General features: G+C 35.7%; 1 protein-coding gene across 1 annotated transcript; it reads right to left on the reverse strand.

The window, feature by feature from the left end:
• Nucleotides 1-11706: 11706 nt before the first annotated feature.
• On the reverse strand, nucleotides 11707-12693 carry LOC131438244 (uncharacterized). The gene is made up of 3 exons (XM_058608118.1): nucleotides 12616-12693; nucleotides 12017-12554; nucleotides 11707-11950 (listed from the first exon to the last, which is right to left on the reverse strand). Exons 2-3 carry the CDS (start codon nucleotides 12548-12550, stop codon nucleotides 11735-11737), a joined length of 750 nt encoding a protein of 249 aa, XP_058464101.1. The 5' UTR covers nucleotides 12551-12554; nucleotides 12616-12693; the 3' UTR covers nucleotides 11707-11734.
• Between the last annotated feature and the right edge of the window lie 1165 nt (nucleotides 12694-13858).

Below are 13858 nucleotides of genomic sequence, written 5' to 3' on the forward strand. Positions count from 1 at the left end.
GTTTTGAGACTTTTAATTGACACCCGGCCTCGTACAGCTCAATGCCAAATAATAATCTGGAAACTTGATATCATGGAATCCTGTTTTGATTTCCTTCCACGACATGGAAACAGGAACTCAGCGAATAAATTCACAGACGTAATGTTTCATATGGCGGAAAGGCACATGGTATCTCCACTGCCTCTGTCAAAAATTATAACTTTTCACTATCAACCTCATAATAAACAATAGCCCTTTTCAACTAAAATAACATGTTTATGAAATAGACCGTTGCTGCATTATGGCAACATGATCAAAAACTGGAACAATGGAAATGTGTTTGCTAGATGTGACCTGCATCGAATCAACAAAATGCACACAGTTGATTTAGATTGTGTTCAACTTTGCGAGAAACAATCAGAGATGGGCGAAAAAGTTTTTAGAACAAAACTACCTTCGCATCAATGCGGGTTAAATGTTACATGTTTGTAGACGATCGTACTCTATTTTATCATGGAATCATTCTTGCGTAATGTATGGTGATGTCAAAATTATTTGTTTTTTTTCGAAATTTTTATCAATCGTGCAAAAATTCAAGTAGTTCTCGCAAATAGATTATCGTTCTGTACTTCATACATTTCACATCTGAGCTTCGTCAGTGACATCCCAATCCGGAAATATGAACTGAATACTGTTGTTGCCTGCTTGATCCAGAATCATTCAGGCACAGAACAGACTATTCTCTGTTGCGTGGGCACTTACCTGGTCACAGGTGGTGAAATAGAGCTGCTGGATTTCATCTTCATGCATTTTCGATGCGATGTGGAATAAACCTATATAATTTCAACACTGTAGAGAGGCATTCCCGTTCATTAACTGCTGGCTATGATGGTTTCATTACGTCGGGAATGGTTAGTAATCTGTTCAAAGAAAATGTAAAATGAAAGTAAATGTTCGATCCAGACATGAATGTCTTCCAAACTACCTTTGCAGAGTGCTCAAATGTATCAGTTAATGTTTGAGAAACAGATTCTTCGATGCTGTTTTGCAGATGGACATTCAAATTCACAATTTCATTTTTGTATATTTCACGACTTCAACTTAAGTTCTCTTTCCATCAGTAATTATGAATCGTATTTTTCTGTTGAAAATCGACTACTCAAAAAATGTGCAACATAACAAAATAAGTTGATCTATTATCATAATAGCAATGTGAACTTCAGAGGGATGCAAAATTCTACGTGAATTGCTAGACACCGTAAATACCAACGGAAACGGAAAATTGAACACTTATCTGTCTATTGATTGTCGAGGAAATAGCCGAGCCACGCTTTTCACAGAAAAAACACAATCGATTTCTACCAGCAAATTGTTCTGCTTTTCAACTGCTGTTGAGCTGGAAAACTCTTCCTTTTTATCATTACGGTATAACAATGCTAGAGTACTTGTGAAATATTTTCCGATTTAAAAGGCAAAATGATTCATTATTGGTACCTATACTGATGTTTGCCTGTTCTATGCGAGGAAATCAAGGGTACAACATATCGCATTAATATTATGAATATCAATTTCGATATGCTCTTTGTTCGCATGTTTCAAGCTTCTCGTATTTTTCTACAAATAATGTTAGCTCGATGCGGTAAATAGAAAGCAGTTTGTTTGAATTCTGCTACCATTGGATTTTCACGATCAATATTTGTTTAGATTTATTCTTCGGTTCCAAAATGGTTCGAATACAAGGGATTGATTTGGCTTAAGCAGCTTACAAAGTTCATTAATAGAATTTTAAACAACCTGTTTCATAAGTAATTATCCATACTTGAAAGTTCACGCGACGACACTGAACGAACTACTAAACCACTTCTAGAAAACAATGTTCAGCTTCTATTAGGTTTTGCACGAACATGCCATAACCTCACAAAATGAACAGAATGAACTTTTTTTAACAGTCGACATGTACAACAGTTGTTTACAGTTTGAAAGTTCATCAGTTTGCAAGTCGCCTCACACTCAACAGATTCATACATATATCGCTCCTTGATGCTGGAAACACATACAGGGCAATCTTTTTAGTTATTTTCACTGTGGAATACGTTTTTAACAGGCACTTTTTCGTCAATTTTCAATTTTTAACTTGCAGTCGCAAAACGGCAACTGTCAAAGATGAACTTGATTCAACGGCAGTTCATTTGTGTCGTCATCGTGCAAAACCTAATAACAACTTTCAGCTTATTCAACTGAATTCAACAATGAAATGAACACAAAACTCAAATTTCATGTTACCTCATCTTACCTTACCTTACCTTACCTAGCAGCTATAGTCCTGAGGTTTCTTATGCTCCATCAAGCATACGTCTCCATTAAAACTTGTTAAAATTGGCATGTTACACAATTGCTACAGAACGGTTATTCATGTTAGATATGTTTGACAAATGAGTTTACATGTTTTTGTAACAAATGTGAAAATCATTCATATTACTGCTTGTGAAACCAAATCAAAAACCTAAAAGGATTAAGTTCCACATCGGTTGATTTAACTGATTCTACTGCTATGAAACATATCAAACAAGAACTGATATTACTGCTATGAACAACAAAACAACAAGAAACTTGTTGTACATCATACAAGCAAACAGCACTTTTCAATCGCACAATCGTTGCGAGAAGAGTGAATAAATACAATGCTAGAACAATTTTTGCTACTTGGGAAAATGAGTCGTTTTCACGACAAGAAACTGTTTAAAACATAGAAGAAAAAATTTAGTATAAATCATAATTGAATGCGATTTTCAAAACATAATTTACTATAGTATGCGAAATCTAATTCAAGAGCTCATGATCGCTTCCTGAGCCGATCTAAGTTTCTCTTTAGGCTGATTTTTACTGAGTGATAACCTGGTCTTCAAATCCTGTTCGTTAGGGATTTGGAGAAGCTTTGCCGTCATTGTAGACGTTTCACGAACCTTTTTAGGCAAGAAAACGATATTCTATAACAAAGGCGTAGTGGCAGAGAGCCAATGCCTCCCAAAGCAGCATCTAATCTTTGTAAAATATCAGCGAGAGCCTGAAACTTTTTTGAGGGCAGTCATCTTTGATTTTTTTTTCTATATGCCATAGAGGTGTGAAGAAAAGCGAACTCATTAGAACACATTCCCAGATCACTTGCTAAGTAAGAAACTTCTTATCAAATTTTGAAAAATTTCCAATCTGGACATTAAACCTTTGTCCCGGCATATAATCTGAATCGATCAACGCCTTGTCGGACATAGCATTGATTTAGTAAGCAACAATAAGTAAAATTTTCTTTTTCGGATTTTGTCAATGTTTTGTTTATTGCTCCAGTTTGGTGCAACTGTTTTTTTTACATAAAACGAATCGAAACATTTGCTCCCATGGGTAACTTGACTTGATTATAACTTGAGAACTGTCCCGCATACGCATGGCTGCCAGATGGCTGACTAAACGCTGCCAACTGGAAAAATATGGCTGGCAGACATTCTGGTGACCGACTCAACCGTATCCACCAGGATTTTTCCACATTGAATTCTTTGACATTTTCAGCGAAGGTGAGAAGATGAAAACGCTCGGCTAACTTAGATACAGGCGACTTTGTTTTGTTAAATTGAATTTGACAACCGTCACTGAATCAATTTTGATAGCCGTCTGGTGGCCATGGCTGCCAAGGTAGCCAAAACGCTATGCGGGGTTACTTGAACAAACATGGTATTGCGTAGTTAACTTGTTAATGTTACATGTTTTTGTCTTTTTCCTTCAAGTGCTGTGGTAATGCAAACAGTATACTCAACGTATGTAGTTAACTTGTAAAATGGTTTTTTGTTGCTTCGTGCCCTTAAGTTTTTAAAGACCAGTTGAGCTCTTTTTCCTTTCAAATGAATTAAGGAACGATTATCATATGTAAACTGTATTCTAAAACTTAGATAATTACAAATCATAGTCCACAAACTTTAATTTGCAATTTTTCTGTGTTACTTACCTCATTTACATAACAAATGATTACCCATAAAAAAATAAACCATTGATTTCAAGGGTTTCAATAGAAAATTGAAGAATTCCAACTGTTACGATAAGGGCCGGTGAAACAGATTTTGCCTGGGTAGTGAGTAAAAATTGACGGTAAAGAAAAGCAAAGTAGTAATGAGTGAACACTCAAAATAATAATCATGTTATAGTTACGTGAAAAGTTATGTGAATATTTTCCACCCTACTTTTCAGGTAGATGTTAATGGACTGGCATTTAGAAACTGTTTAATGCATAATCCAGTAAAAGTTACGTGTTTCATAGGTAAAATGTAATGTACTGTTCATATCACATTTACCTATCAGTTCATATCAAATTTAGATACCAGAGAATTACTATTTTATATATTGGTTGAAGTCAAAAGGGAGATTTCAGATTTTTATTTAAATCTATTAAATGCAAAACACCATGAAAAATAAAACATTTATTTCAGAAAATTAGCATATAATTTCAATAGCTTAAAAAGCAACTAATAACGTCTTGGTATCTCAAATCGTTTTTGTTATCACTGCCATCTAACCGAAGCCGAAGTCGAGATCCGAGAACTCCCCCAACACTACCGATGCAATTTGATGTCGCATTACATGGTTCCAGTGTCTCTAGCTTCATGCCGATTTTGAATTCGTTTTTCGGTGGACCAACGGCAGGAGAAGGGCAAACTTCCGGGCTCACGCAGGCACTCAGTCCAGTCTAACACATGGAAACTTTCATACTGGAATGGTCCGGTCGATGTAGTGAAAAATTGTAATTAAATAACATTTCTCGCAAATATTTACACTACTTACACTTTGAGGGCTACTGTTCGCCATTTTCAAAATCGAGTTTTTTACAATGGAAGTTCACGTAGATTGTTTGACGTTTGGTCAATTCACGTAAACCTTATGTGATAACTCTATTCTTTTTAGGGGATGTTCGTATAACATTCATTTTCGTCACGTAAAATATTCAATTTGACATTTGAAACCATTTTACGTGATTTTTCAAGTGAATCGAACATGAATTTTTATTTGAGTGAAGAAAAAGAGTATTTGACGTAGGACCACCTGGGAGCATTTTCAAAATTTCACAACACGAAAGTGTAACGAAATTATTCCAGATGTTTTTTTCTTAATAACTTTTTCCCTGTTCAGTATTTTCTCTAATTCTTTCACGAAACGAATGGAAAAAGATGTAAGATTGTTGTTATCACGTTTATTAGTGAAAAAATTGGTCCAAACACGAAACATTAAAATTAACCGAATCTATAAACAGGCCCTGTTGCACGTTTTCTGAGCTTCAGTCCATGATAATCCATGAACGGAGTCACGTCGGGTGCGTAGGCTGCCATCTACGGCAAGACAATTAAACTATACCCGGCATTATTCAACTGGTGTTTCAGTCGATGGCGAATATGAGGTTTCGTTCATCCACCCTAAACGCAGAAAAGCAACAACTTGTTCTTCTGTGAGCATATCTGCTATTGGACGTTCGCAGTATGAGTATCGCTTCAAACAAAAGTGATTGCATCATCCAGTCGTTTGCATTTGAGGAAAAGAAAACAAAAAGTGAACAACGATGGGAAACATTATACACAATGAACCGTTTTAATGGCTCTAACTGTTATCTAAAGATCTATTGAGATAACTTTCTTTGCAAATCAAAGGTCAAACTCATCAGTTTAGTGCAAATCCAGAATAATTTGATTAGCTTCGTGCACTGTGCGAAATTCGTTCGAGAAATATGTTCCGAACAGTTTTTAATATCGTAGAAAATTTCTCAATTTGGTTCTTCTAAATGCCGTAAAGACTTTTGATAATTTCTACCAATGAAGTATGCACATTCGAAATGAAATAAACGAAGTCACGTGAAAAGAACAAAGTACTTGGAAAAGTACTCTAAGGTCATTTTTTATGCGGTCTTTTTTATGCGGTTTTTTTATGCGAATTTTCAGAGTTATGCGGTTTCCTTTCTGCAGTTTTTTATGCGAAGTTTCAGAGCTATGCGTTTATTTATGCGAAGTTTCAGAGTTATGCGGTTTTTTTTATGCGGTACGTAAACTCGCATAAAAAAAGACTTCAGTGTAGTTGTATCAACGAAGCTAGTGTTCTGCATAAACGATACGAAAGTATTAAACGACATAACAAGCACACACTCCCAAGCTTGGTACATAAGCGCTCAGAAAATGCATATGTACCAAGCTTGGGAGTGTGTGCCTGTTATGTCGTTTAATACTTTCGTATAGTTCATGCAGAATGAAGCTAGGTTGATATAAATAAACTGAAGTCTTTTTTATGCGAGTTTACGTACCGCATAAAAAAAACTTCGCATAAAAAACGCATGAGTTATGAAAATTCGCATAAAAAACCGCATAAAAAGACCGCATAAAAAAAGACCTTAGAGTACTTTTCCAAGTACTGTGGGAGAAAGCTCTGCAATTTCTGTATTTACTTTGTCCACTTCCTGCTTTGCTAGTTCCGTGTTTTGCTTTTGGAAGATGATTATTTTGGGCGGAAAAGGGAAACAGATGAAGGATAACTGTTGTTCCAGATCATCCAGCCTTCTTGCTCAACAATTAATCGCAAGGGAACCAAACAGACAGCAAATAATGTACAGTAAGGAAGCACAAGAGAGTCGAAATAAATCAATTCGTAAGTATAGGCAGTTCCATTCGCAGAAATTCGATCGTTTAGTGAATCTAGAGGATGTATTCAAACGATTTCTTTTAACGTCTGATCCTGTAATAGCATTATCGAATAGAGTAACAACCAACGCGAGTGTACTCCTTCTTCCCGATTATGCAGCTGAATCAGTTTTAACACGTTAGAAGACAGCAATACCTTATTTTAATATATATAGCTAATAAATGTCTTACATGAAAGACCATTTTTAAATGAATAAACCCAATGTTTGAACACAATTTGAAAAATTAAAAAAAATATATCCTCCGCCATTTTTTTCATAAACATGCTCGAAAGTATTTTCTATCAAATGAAAGAAACAGATTTTTTTTTCATTTGCTCCAATGTTAGATATAACAGTTTAAAAATGATCTGTTTGTGAACTAGTTTTGCTCATAACTTCGGTTCAGAAAACGCTACCTGAATGCGCTAGTCATCAAAAAATTGATTTCAATTAACTCTAAAAGACATTCAAAGACACCAAAAACGAGAAGTGAAAAATAAGAAAGCTACAGCAAAACATCTGATTTTTTAGGAACACCCTAAGTTACTCTATTAAAATAGCTGTAACACTAAAACCGTTACAGATACTACAATAGTATCTTCGGAAAAGTTGTTTGATATAAGTTTTCCTACAATTCTGCCGAAGGGTGCAGTCCTCTATCTCAACACATACGGAAAATAATTTTTGCATCACCCTAATAATAAGAACAACCCTAATACCATATGCTTCAAAATATGGCTTATCTTTCATTGATCATTTGTTCTGAAGACATCATAGCTCTAAAGTATAAGGCTAAGTCACAAATGTTTTTGTCCCCCTAAATTGTGGATCCGGACCAATGTGCATTAGTGGAAAACGAAAACGAAAAGTGGACAACGATGGGGAACATTATACAAAATCACCCTTTCTAATGGTTCTGAATGATATCTAAAGAACTATTAATATTACTTTCCTTGCAAATCGAGGGTGAAAATCATCAGTTTAGTGCAAATCTAGTTGTTGCGTACTTTTTGCTGGGCGAAATTCACACCAAACGAGTGCAAATGAAGCCAGCGAACGGCATATCAATATCGTAGAAAATACCACTTTCTGAAAGCCTGAAATGAATTCCGTGATCACATCATTCAGCTGTTTGTCGTTTCCGTGCGAGTAACAGAAAAAATACATTAAATCGAGCCGAAAAATGAAAAATGATAATCTGAAATGAAGTAATCAATCTAAAAATTCTATAAGTTGTTATTTTTGTAGAACCGCTCTTTTGAACTTTTGATCAATTATGTCCATCAAAGGAGAGAAGACGTATACAAATCGACCGTTTTAAATGCCAAAAATGATAGTGTGAAACCACGATTCGGTTGGGAATACTTTTGCCTGGAAAAGTTTTTTTAAGCGAATAGCAAAGTGATAACATAATGTGACATCAACTGAAAATTTTATGAGTCGATATCATATTAGGATTTCAATCTGATGTTGTTATCAGAATAAGATTTCAATGTGTTCTAGTTTTGGTGTTAGACTTCACTCGGGAAGGGCACTCTAGCATGTGGCAGATTTACTTTGTGCGCCGTTCGCCAAACAAGAGGCAACTGATTTGTTCGGAATTTTGCTCGTGGAAATAATTGTCAACTGTGTTGAAAGTTCGGTTCTTTTCAGAATCCAAAGCATTTTACAAAGATCTAATGAGATTTTACTTGAAATGAATAATGAATTAGTAAACCAATGCACCAAAATAAATGTGCATTTTTAAAGTGATCTGCCTCTTGTCGACAACAGTCCTACGTCAATATCGCAGTTGTGTCTTTAATATTACCTACTACAAGTTTTATTCAAAAGATTTCTCCCGAATTTCGGGAAGGAAGATTCCACACTTACAGCATGTCTTTCACCGACCCTGGTTACGATACTTAACAGCCTATACATTCTATTGTAAAAAGCTTGTTCAAAACTCATTGAGTAGTTTATAATATTACCTTGAACTGTATTTCTATGTAGTAGGGTATGATTCGATGGTTAATCTCTGAGAAGCTCAGTCAACGAGACAGATTCTCTGAATTTTTTTGAACTAACTCAATGGATAATCGGTATTCGGAATTTTTTGAATTGTGTGCCAAATAAACATACAGACGTAACGAAAACAATTTTATTCAGGTTATTTGAAAGCTGTCTCTCGAAAATTACTGGACGAAAAGTCACATAGCCTTCTTAAAAACAATAAATTTGGAATTAATCAAATACCTAATTATTCTTCGGTAGATCTTTGGTCTATGCTAAGATGCGTTTATACATAATTAAATATCACGAATCGAAGAAAATTGGATTGTTTTACAAATTAATAATAATATTGACTACCACCGTAAACCAAAAACAAATTGGACTCTGTTATTTCACACGCTAGGAAGCATATGTCAATTCGAAAGATAAATTATTTCTGAATATCCCTACCGTCACTAGCGATAAACTTGAAAATACGAATTATTATTTTCACTACTATTGTGCCAGCTTGATGGAGAGAAGACGTTCCGTTTTTCAATCAAAAGTAACACCACCTATCAAATGGAAATATTAACCAATGTAACGGTTGGACCAACCATAGGGACTTTGAATCGCTTAGTTCTGAGTGGTGATTGCTGCTTGCGAAGAAAAACAGCCGTGCAGCAGTGCTTGGAGCATGTTCATAAAAGAATTTACTGTTTCAACGATGGGTGAGATACATAATTCAAAACAATACTAGTGAATAAGTACGAATGAATGTACATATCAAAGGACATTGGCATTTGCGGCGCAGCCAAGACAAATCTCGACAAATTAGCTCGATCATGAAAATGTTCTGTCAATCAAAATCAGCGTAGTTAATTCTAATTTTTCCAAAATGGTCTGATAATATGAGGAAAAATAATATGATGTAGTCCAACAAATCCGCATGCAAAACCTACTAAACAAAACCAACTGCTAATAAACCATCATTCAAATGAACCCAGAGATAATAGAAATCGGAGAGCTTCACATGACTTTGGGCCCCCCGTACACCAGGGTGGCCACTGTAACCTACCTTGACAATCATATCCATTCATGACGCTCTCAAAACTATATCAAACCGCTTAGAAATGACTCCTCGATTCCTTCGTAATTCCGTCTTCAAGAAGATTTATCACCGTAATCGTGTTTGCTCATAATGACAGAGTATTACATTTAATGGCTTTGGAACGAAGAAGCAACAATCCACTGTGTGTCAAACTAAATGAAAATGTTTCATGAGTAAATAACAATATATCGATCCAGTTAGATTTAATGTGTAACCGAACCCAAAGATGAGAAAATGATAACAGTTTAGTGAGTAAAATAGATTTTTTACAATTCCGATTTTATATTTTTAGACAAACTCTCACGTTAGACTAAAACAGAATCAACGTTGTTTTATAATTGAAAGAATAATACGTGTTGTAATCAAACAAATGAGGATTATACAAAGGATTTTAGACTATCAGCAACCAAAAAAAAAGAAAAAAACAACAATCTTCACATTAGATGTACGGAAAGTATGTAACGCTGCATGTCACAATGACTCGAGCATAACTAGTCGTTTACTTATTGTGGTCAGTTAGTTTTTAAGTCAGAGTTTGAAACAATGGTAACAACAGTTACGCATAATGCAACTAAAGTGCATCATATTATATACAATCAATGCAACTACAGATCCAAACCGGTGACTTCGCACACTAAATACTATATCAGTGTTTGACCCCGCGTATCGTATGTTAACATTAGATAGGAATCGAAACCAGCTGACAATCCATTTCGGGTATCCATCTCGTGTGAGATGTATCCCAAAGCAGACAGTAGTTACACAAAAACACGCGTCCCTATCTATACATATTTGATTAATCTTTACAAACGCCGTTTTGTCACTGTTAGTGGGCATGTTATTAAACTTTTCTCAGTGGCAGGTAAACTAACTCTCTGTATAGTTTAGATGAAGCGGCACTTATTTCCGAACTGTGATAGCAAATTAATTTTATAACGTATTTTTTTCTTTGTTCAACAATTTTGGATAAAACAGCAAGTTGCGAAAGACAGTATACCCATCTGAAGAAACGAGAAATAGTATTTTCAAGTAAATTTAGTTTGATCCTACAATTTAACAAAATGATGTTACTAATTGTCGAAATTGGCCCATACGCCATCTGTCAACATTCCTTTTGTATTAATCTTAACACCAGAAAAACGGAAACGGAAACCATTCTTTTCCAATTACTCTCGTGACCGACTCCTAATTCATGCAGAATTGTTCTACATAATGAACGTTGACAAATGGCTTATTGGCCGTTATCATTCGATATTAGTTCGGTTTACTAAATCTACACAGTCGGCAACAATATTCCGATAAAGAAAAAAGCTCCTCTGCAAGAAAGTGTTAAACTGAGAAACTGTTTCCAAATAGAAATGTTACACCACTAAAATAGCTCCAACCAAAGAAACCAATCAATAACAACAACAACAACAACAACATAAGCACAACAGTCGAGTGCATCAGAATTATTTTTGCTAAACGCATTCTGTTGAACAATCAAAGCTTTTATCAATGTTTATCTGAGATGACTTTACTGAAGCAAAACTATATTTACACCACAGTGAATTTTGAATATCTAGTCGTGAAATACGAATCCTTTTTTTACCGCACTTTGCCATAACATTTCGCAAACAAATAAATCAAACTAAAAATCACATCCTTATGTTTTCCCTAGTGACATTTAAGAAAAAAAAATCAAAACATCCTGAAAACAATTTAAATCTCAATGTAACAAACATATATTGCTACAAGGCTAGTTAGTGATAGCGTACACCTGACAAAAGGCTCGGCGTTTGAAATTTCGAATGATATTGATTGATTGAATGTGTAAAATCTCTACAAACCATTAATGTACACAAACAATATGCGAATCCATACACGTTCTACTAATGGAACTTCCGACTTGTACTGTGAACGTCGTGTACCACTTTAATTTGAAACCGAAATCAATAAAACACCATTAAATTCAACAGTGCGTTTTATTAGTCCTATTTTCCTCCTGGCAATCCACAAGAAACATAGAACAGTTTTGCGAAATCAATTTGCAATGGGTTCAGGTTGGAGTCAGCGAAGTACACAGACAAGTCCTCGTTCGCCAAGCTCTCTGATGATGACTCTCTGGGAGGAATGATACTATTCAAACGTTGACACAGAAGAGCCTCGTTTTCGCTGGTGTCCGATTGTTTTAACTTTGAATCAGTTTCCTAAAAATATAAATGGTCATTAAATACATCTGCTTACCATCATTGAACAGTGACAGCAAACAGTACCTCGTAAACATCTTTCAGTAATTTGTTCGTAGCTGTATTCATCTCTTGAACCGGATATCCCATCATCATATTTGACAGATTTAAATATAATAATTTAAAATCGACCCCTTTGACGTGTTTGGGATCTGGAAACTGCTCCGTCATGGCAATCATCTTCATCGTCAGAGCCAGTTCATTGTTGCACGTGTGTTTCATTCCGGCCGAGTGCAGTAGTTCGCTCCAGTTGGTAACTTGAACAAATTCGGAGCAGTCGCGCATTTTCCCATACACACATTCCTCCGATTTCTGAGCAAAATCATTCACATATTGCTCCACATCCTTTTGGTTGTACCTATCTAAATAACTAGTTTTCAAAATCTTACGCGGTTGTTGGGGACCAAACTTCTGAAATGCAGTATCCAAATTTCGACGGAAGTAACGATTTTCCGATAGTGACGAAGACTTGCAGTTCGGTTCTCCGGTAGTTGTATCCACTCTATTGCTGTCAGAGTCGTTATCCAGCTTTATCCCTACCGAACCGGATCCATCGGTCATGATCCTGTGGAATGGATACGTTATTTCCGATTAATTCAGCTAAATTCATCACGCGGAATACGAACGGTTTTTGTCTAGTAAAGTAAATTTCTGCAAATCCAGGTATCCTCTCGATGGCAAACAAAATAATGCAAACATCTGAATTTGACAGCTGCAGAGAGCTACAAGCGTGCGGCACTGCCCTACGCGCAAGTACAAAAACGCTTGTAGGGTTCCGCGATTGAAACGACCGTTATAATCGAGAGGTAAAATACTTTTGAAGCAGTCGTATAATTAATATAATTTTGAAAACTCGTTTATGTGCGTTTGGTATGTCTGTATCGTTCCAGAGAGCTGTATTAGTTAACCCGAAACAGTAGTTTTGTTCGTAGTTTCATTTTAACCTTTTTTATATACATAAAAAAGGTATAGAATTCGCTCAAACTTTAGAAAAATTTTCCGAGGCCCGGAGGGCCGAATGCCATATACCAATCGATTCAGCTCGACGAACTGAGCAAATGTCCGTGTGTGTGTGTGTGTGTGTGGGTGTGTGTGGGTGGGTCTGTATGTGTGTTGACAACTAAGAGGTCGAGACCTCAGAGATGGCTGGACCGATTTTGATAAAACTAGTCGCAAATGAAAGGTCTCCCCATCACCCAGAACGCTATTGAATGGTTTTGAGATCGGATGTTTACTTTTTGAGTTATACGAAGTTTTATATCAAAATTTTTAGTTTTTTGACAGTATCTGTCACACTTGACCTTGAAAACAGAACATGTTTTCAGACTTAGTTTGCCCACGGTAATAGCTATCCAACAAGCCATAGATTGTTAAAATCCGTCAATTTTTAACGGAGATTTTGACATTTTTGTGTAAGCGACTTTTCCCCCTATTCCAGCAGAAGGAGTTTTGTGCATTGTATGACAAAGCACGGCTTGGGAGCAACGTGAAACACGATTTGTTATACTGTTACATACAATTGTTTCTAAGTACCGAAAAGACTGTGTACAGCATCCTTTTTCGTAACATTTTACTTCGGACCGTTTTTAGCACGGTTCGTTTTTGGCAACATAATCGTTCGAATATGACATATGTAAACCAGATGATGGGAAAGATGGCAGTATTTTCGAGTTGAAATCAATTCCATAATTATATTGGTTTACACTACTAACAGCAATAAATGCTGGAAGAACATATCCAACTTCCAGTTAGTATAACAATGTTTATTTCACATAAATTAATCAGGTTTATCGGGTTTGCAGATTTGTTTCTCAAAGCTCAATCATTTTCTCAAAAAAAAGGCCAATCGAATTTCGTAAACAATAATTC

The sequence above is a fragment of the Malaya genurostris genome, chromosome 3, assembly GCF_030247185.1.
Source record: "Malaya genurostris strain Urasoe2022 chromosome 3, Malgen_1.1, whole genome shotgun sequence".
Taxonomy (NCBI): domain Eukaryota; kingdom Metazoa; phylum Arthropoda; class Insecta; order Diptera; family Culicidae; genus Malaya; species Malaya genurostris.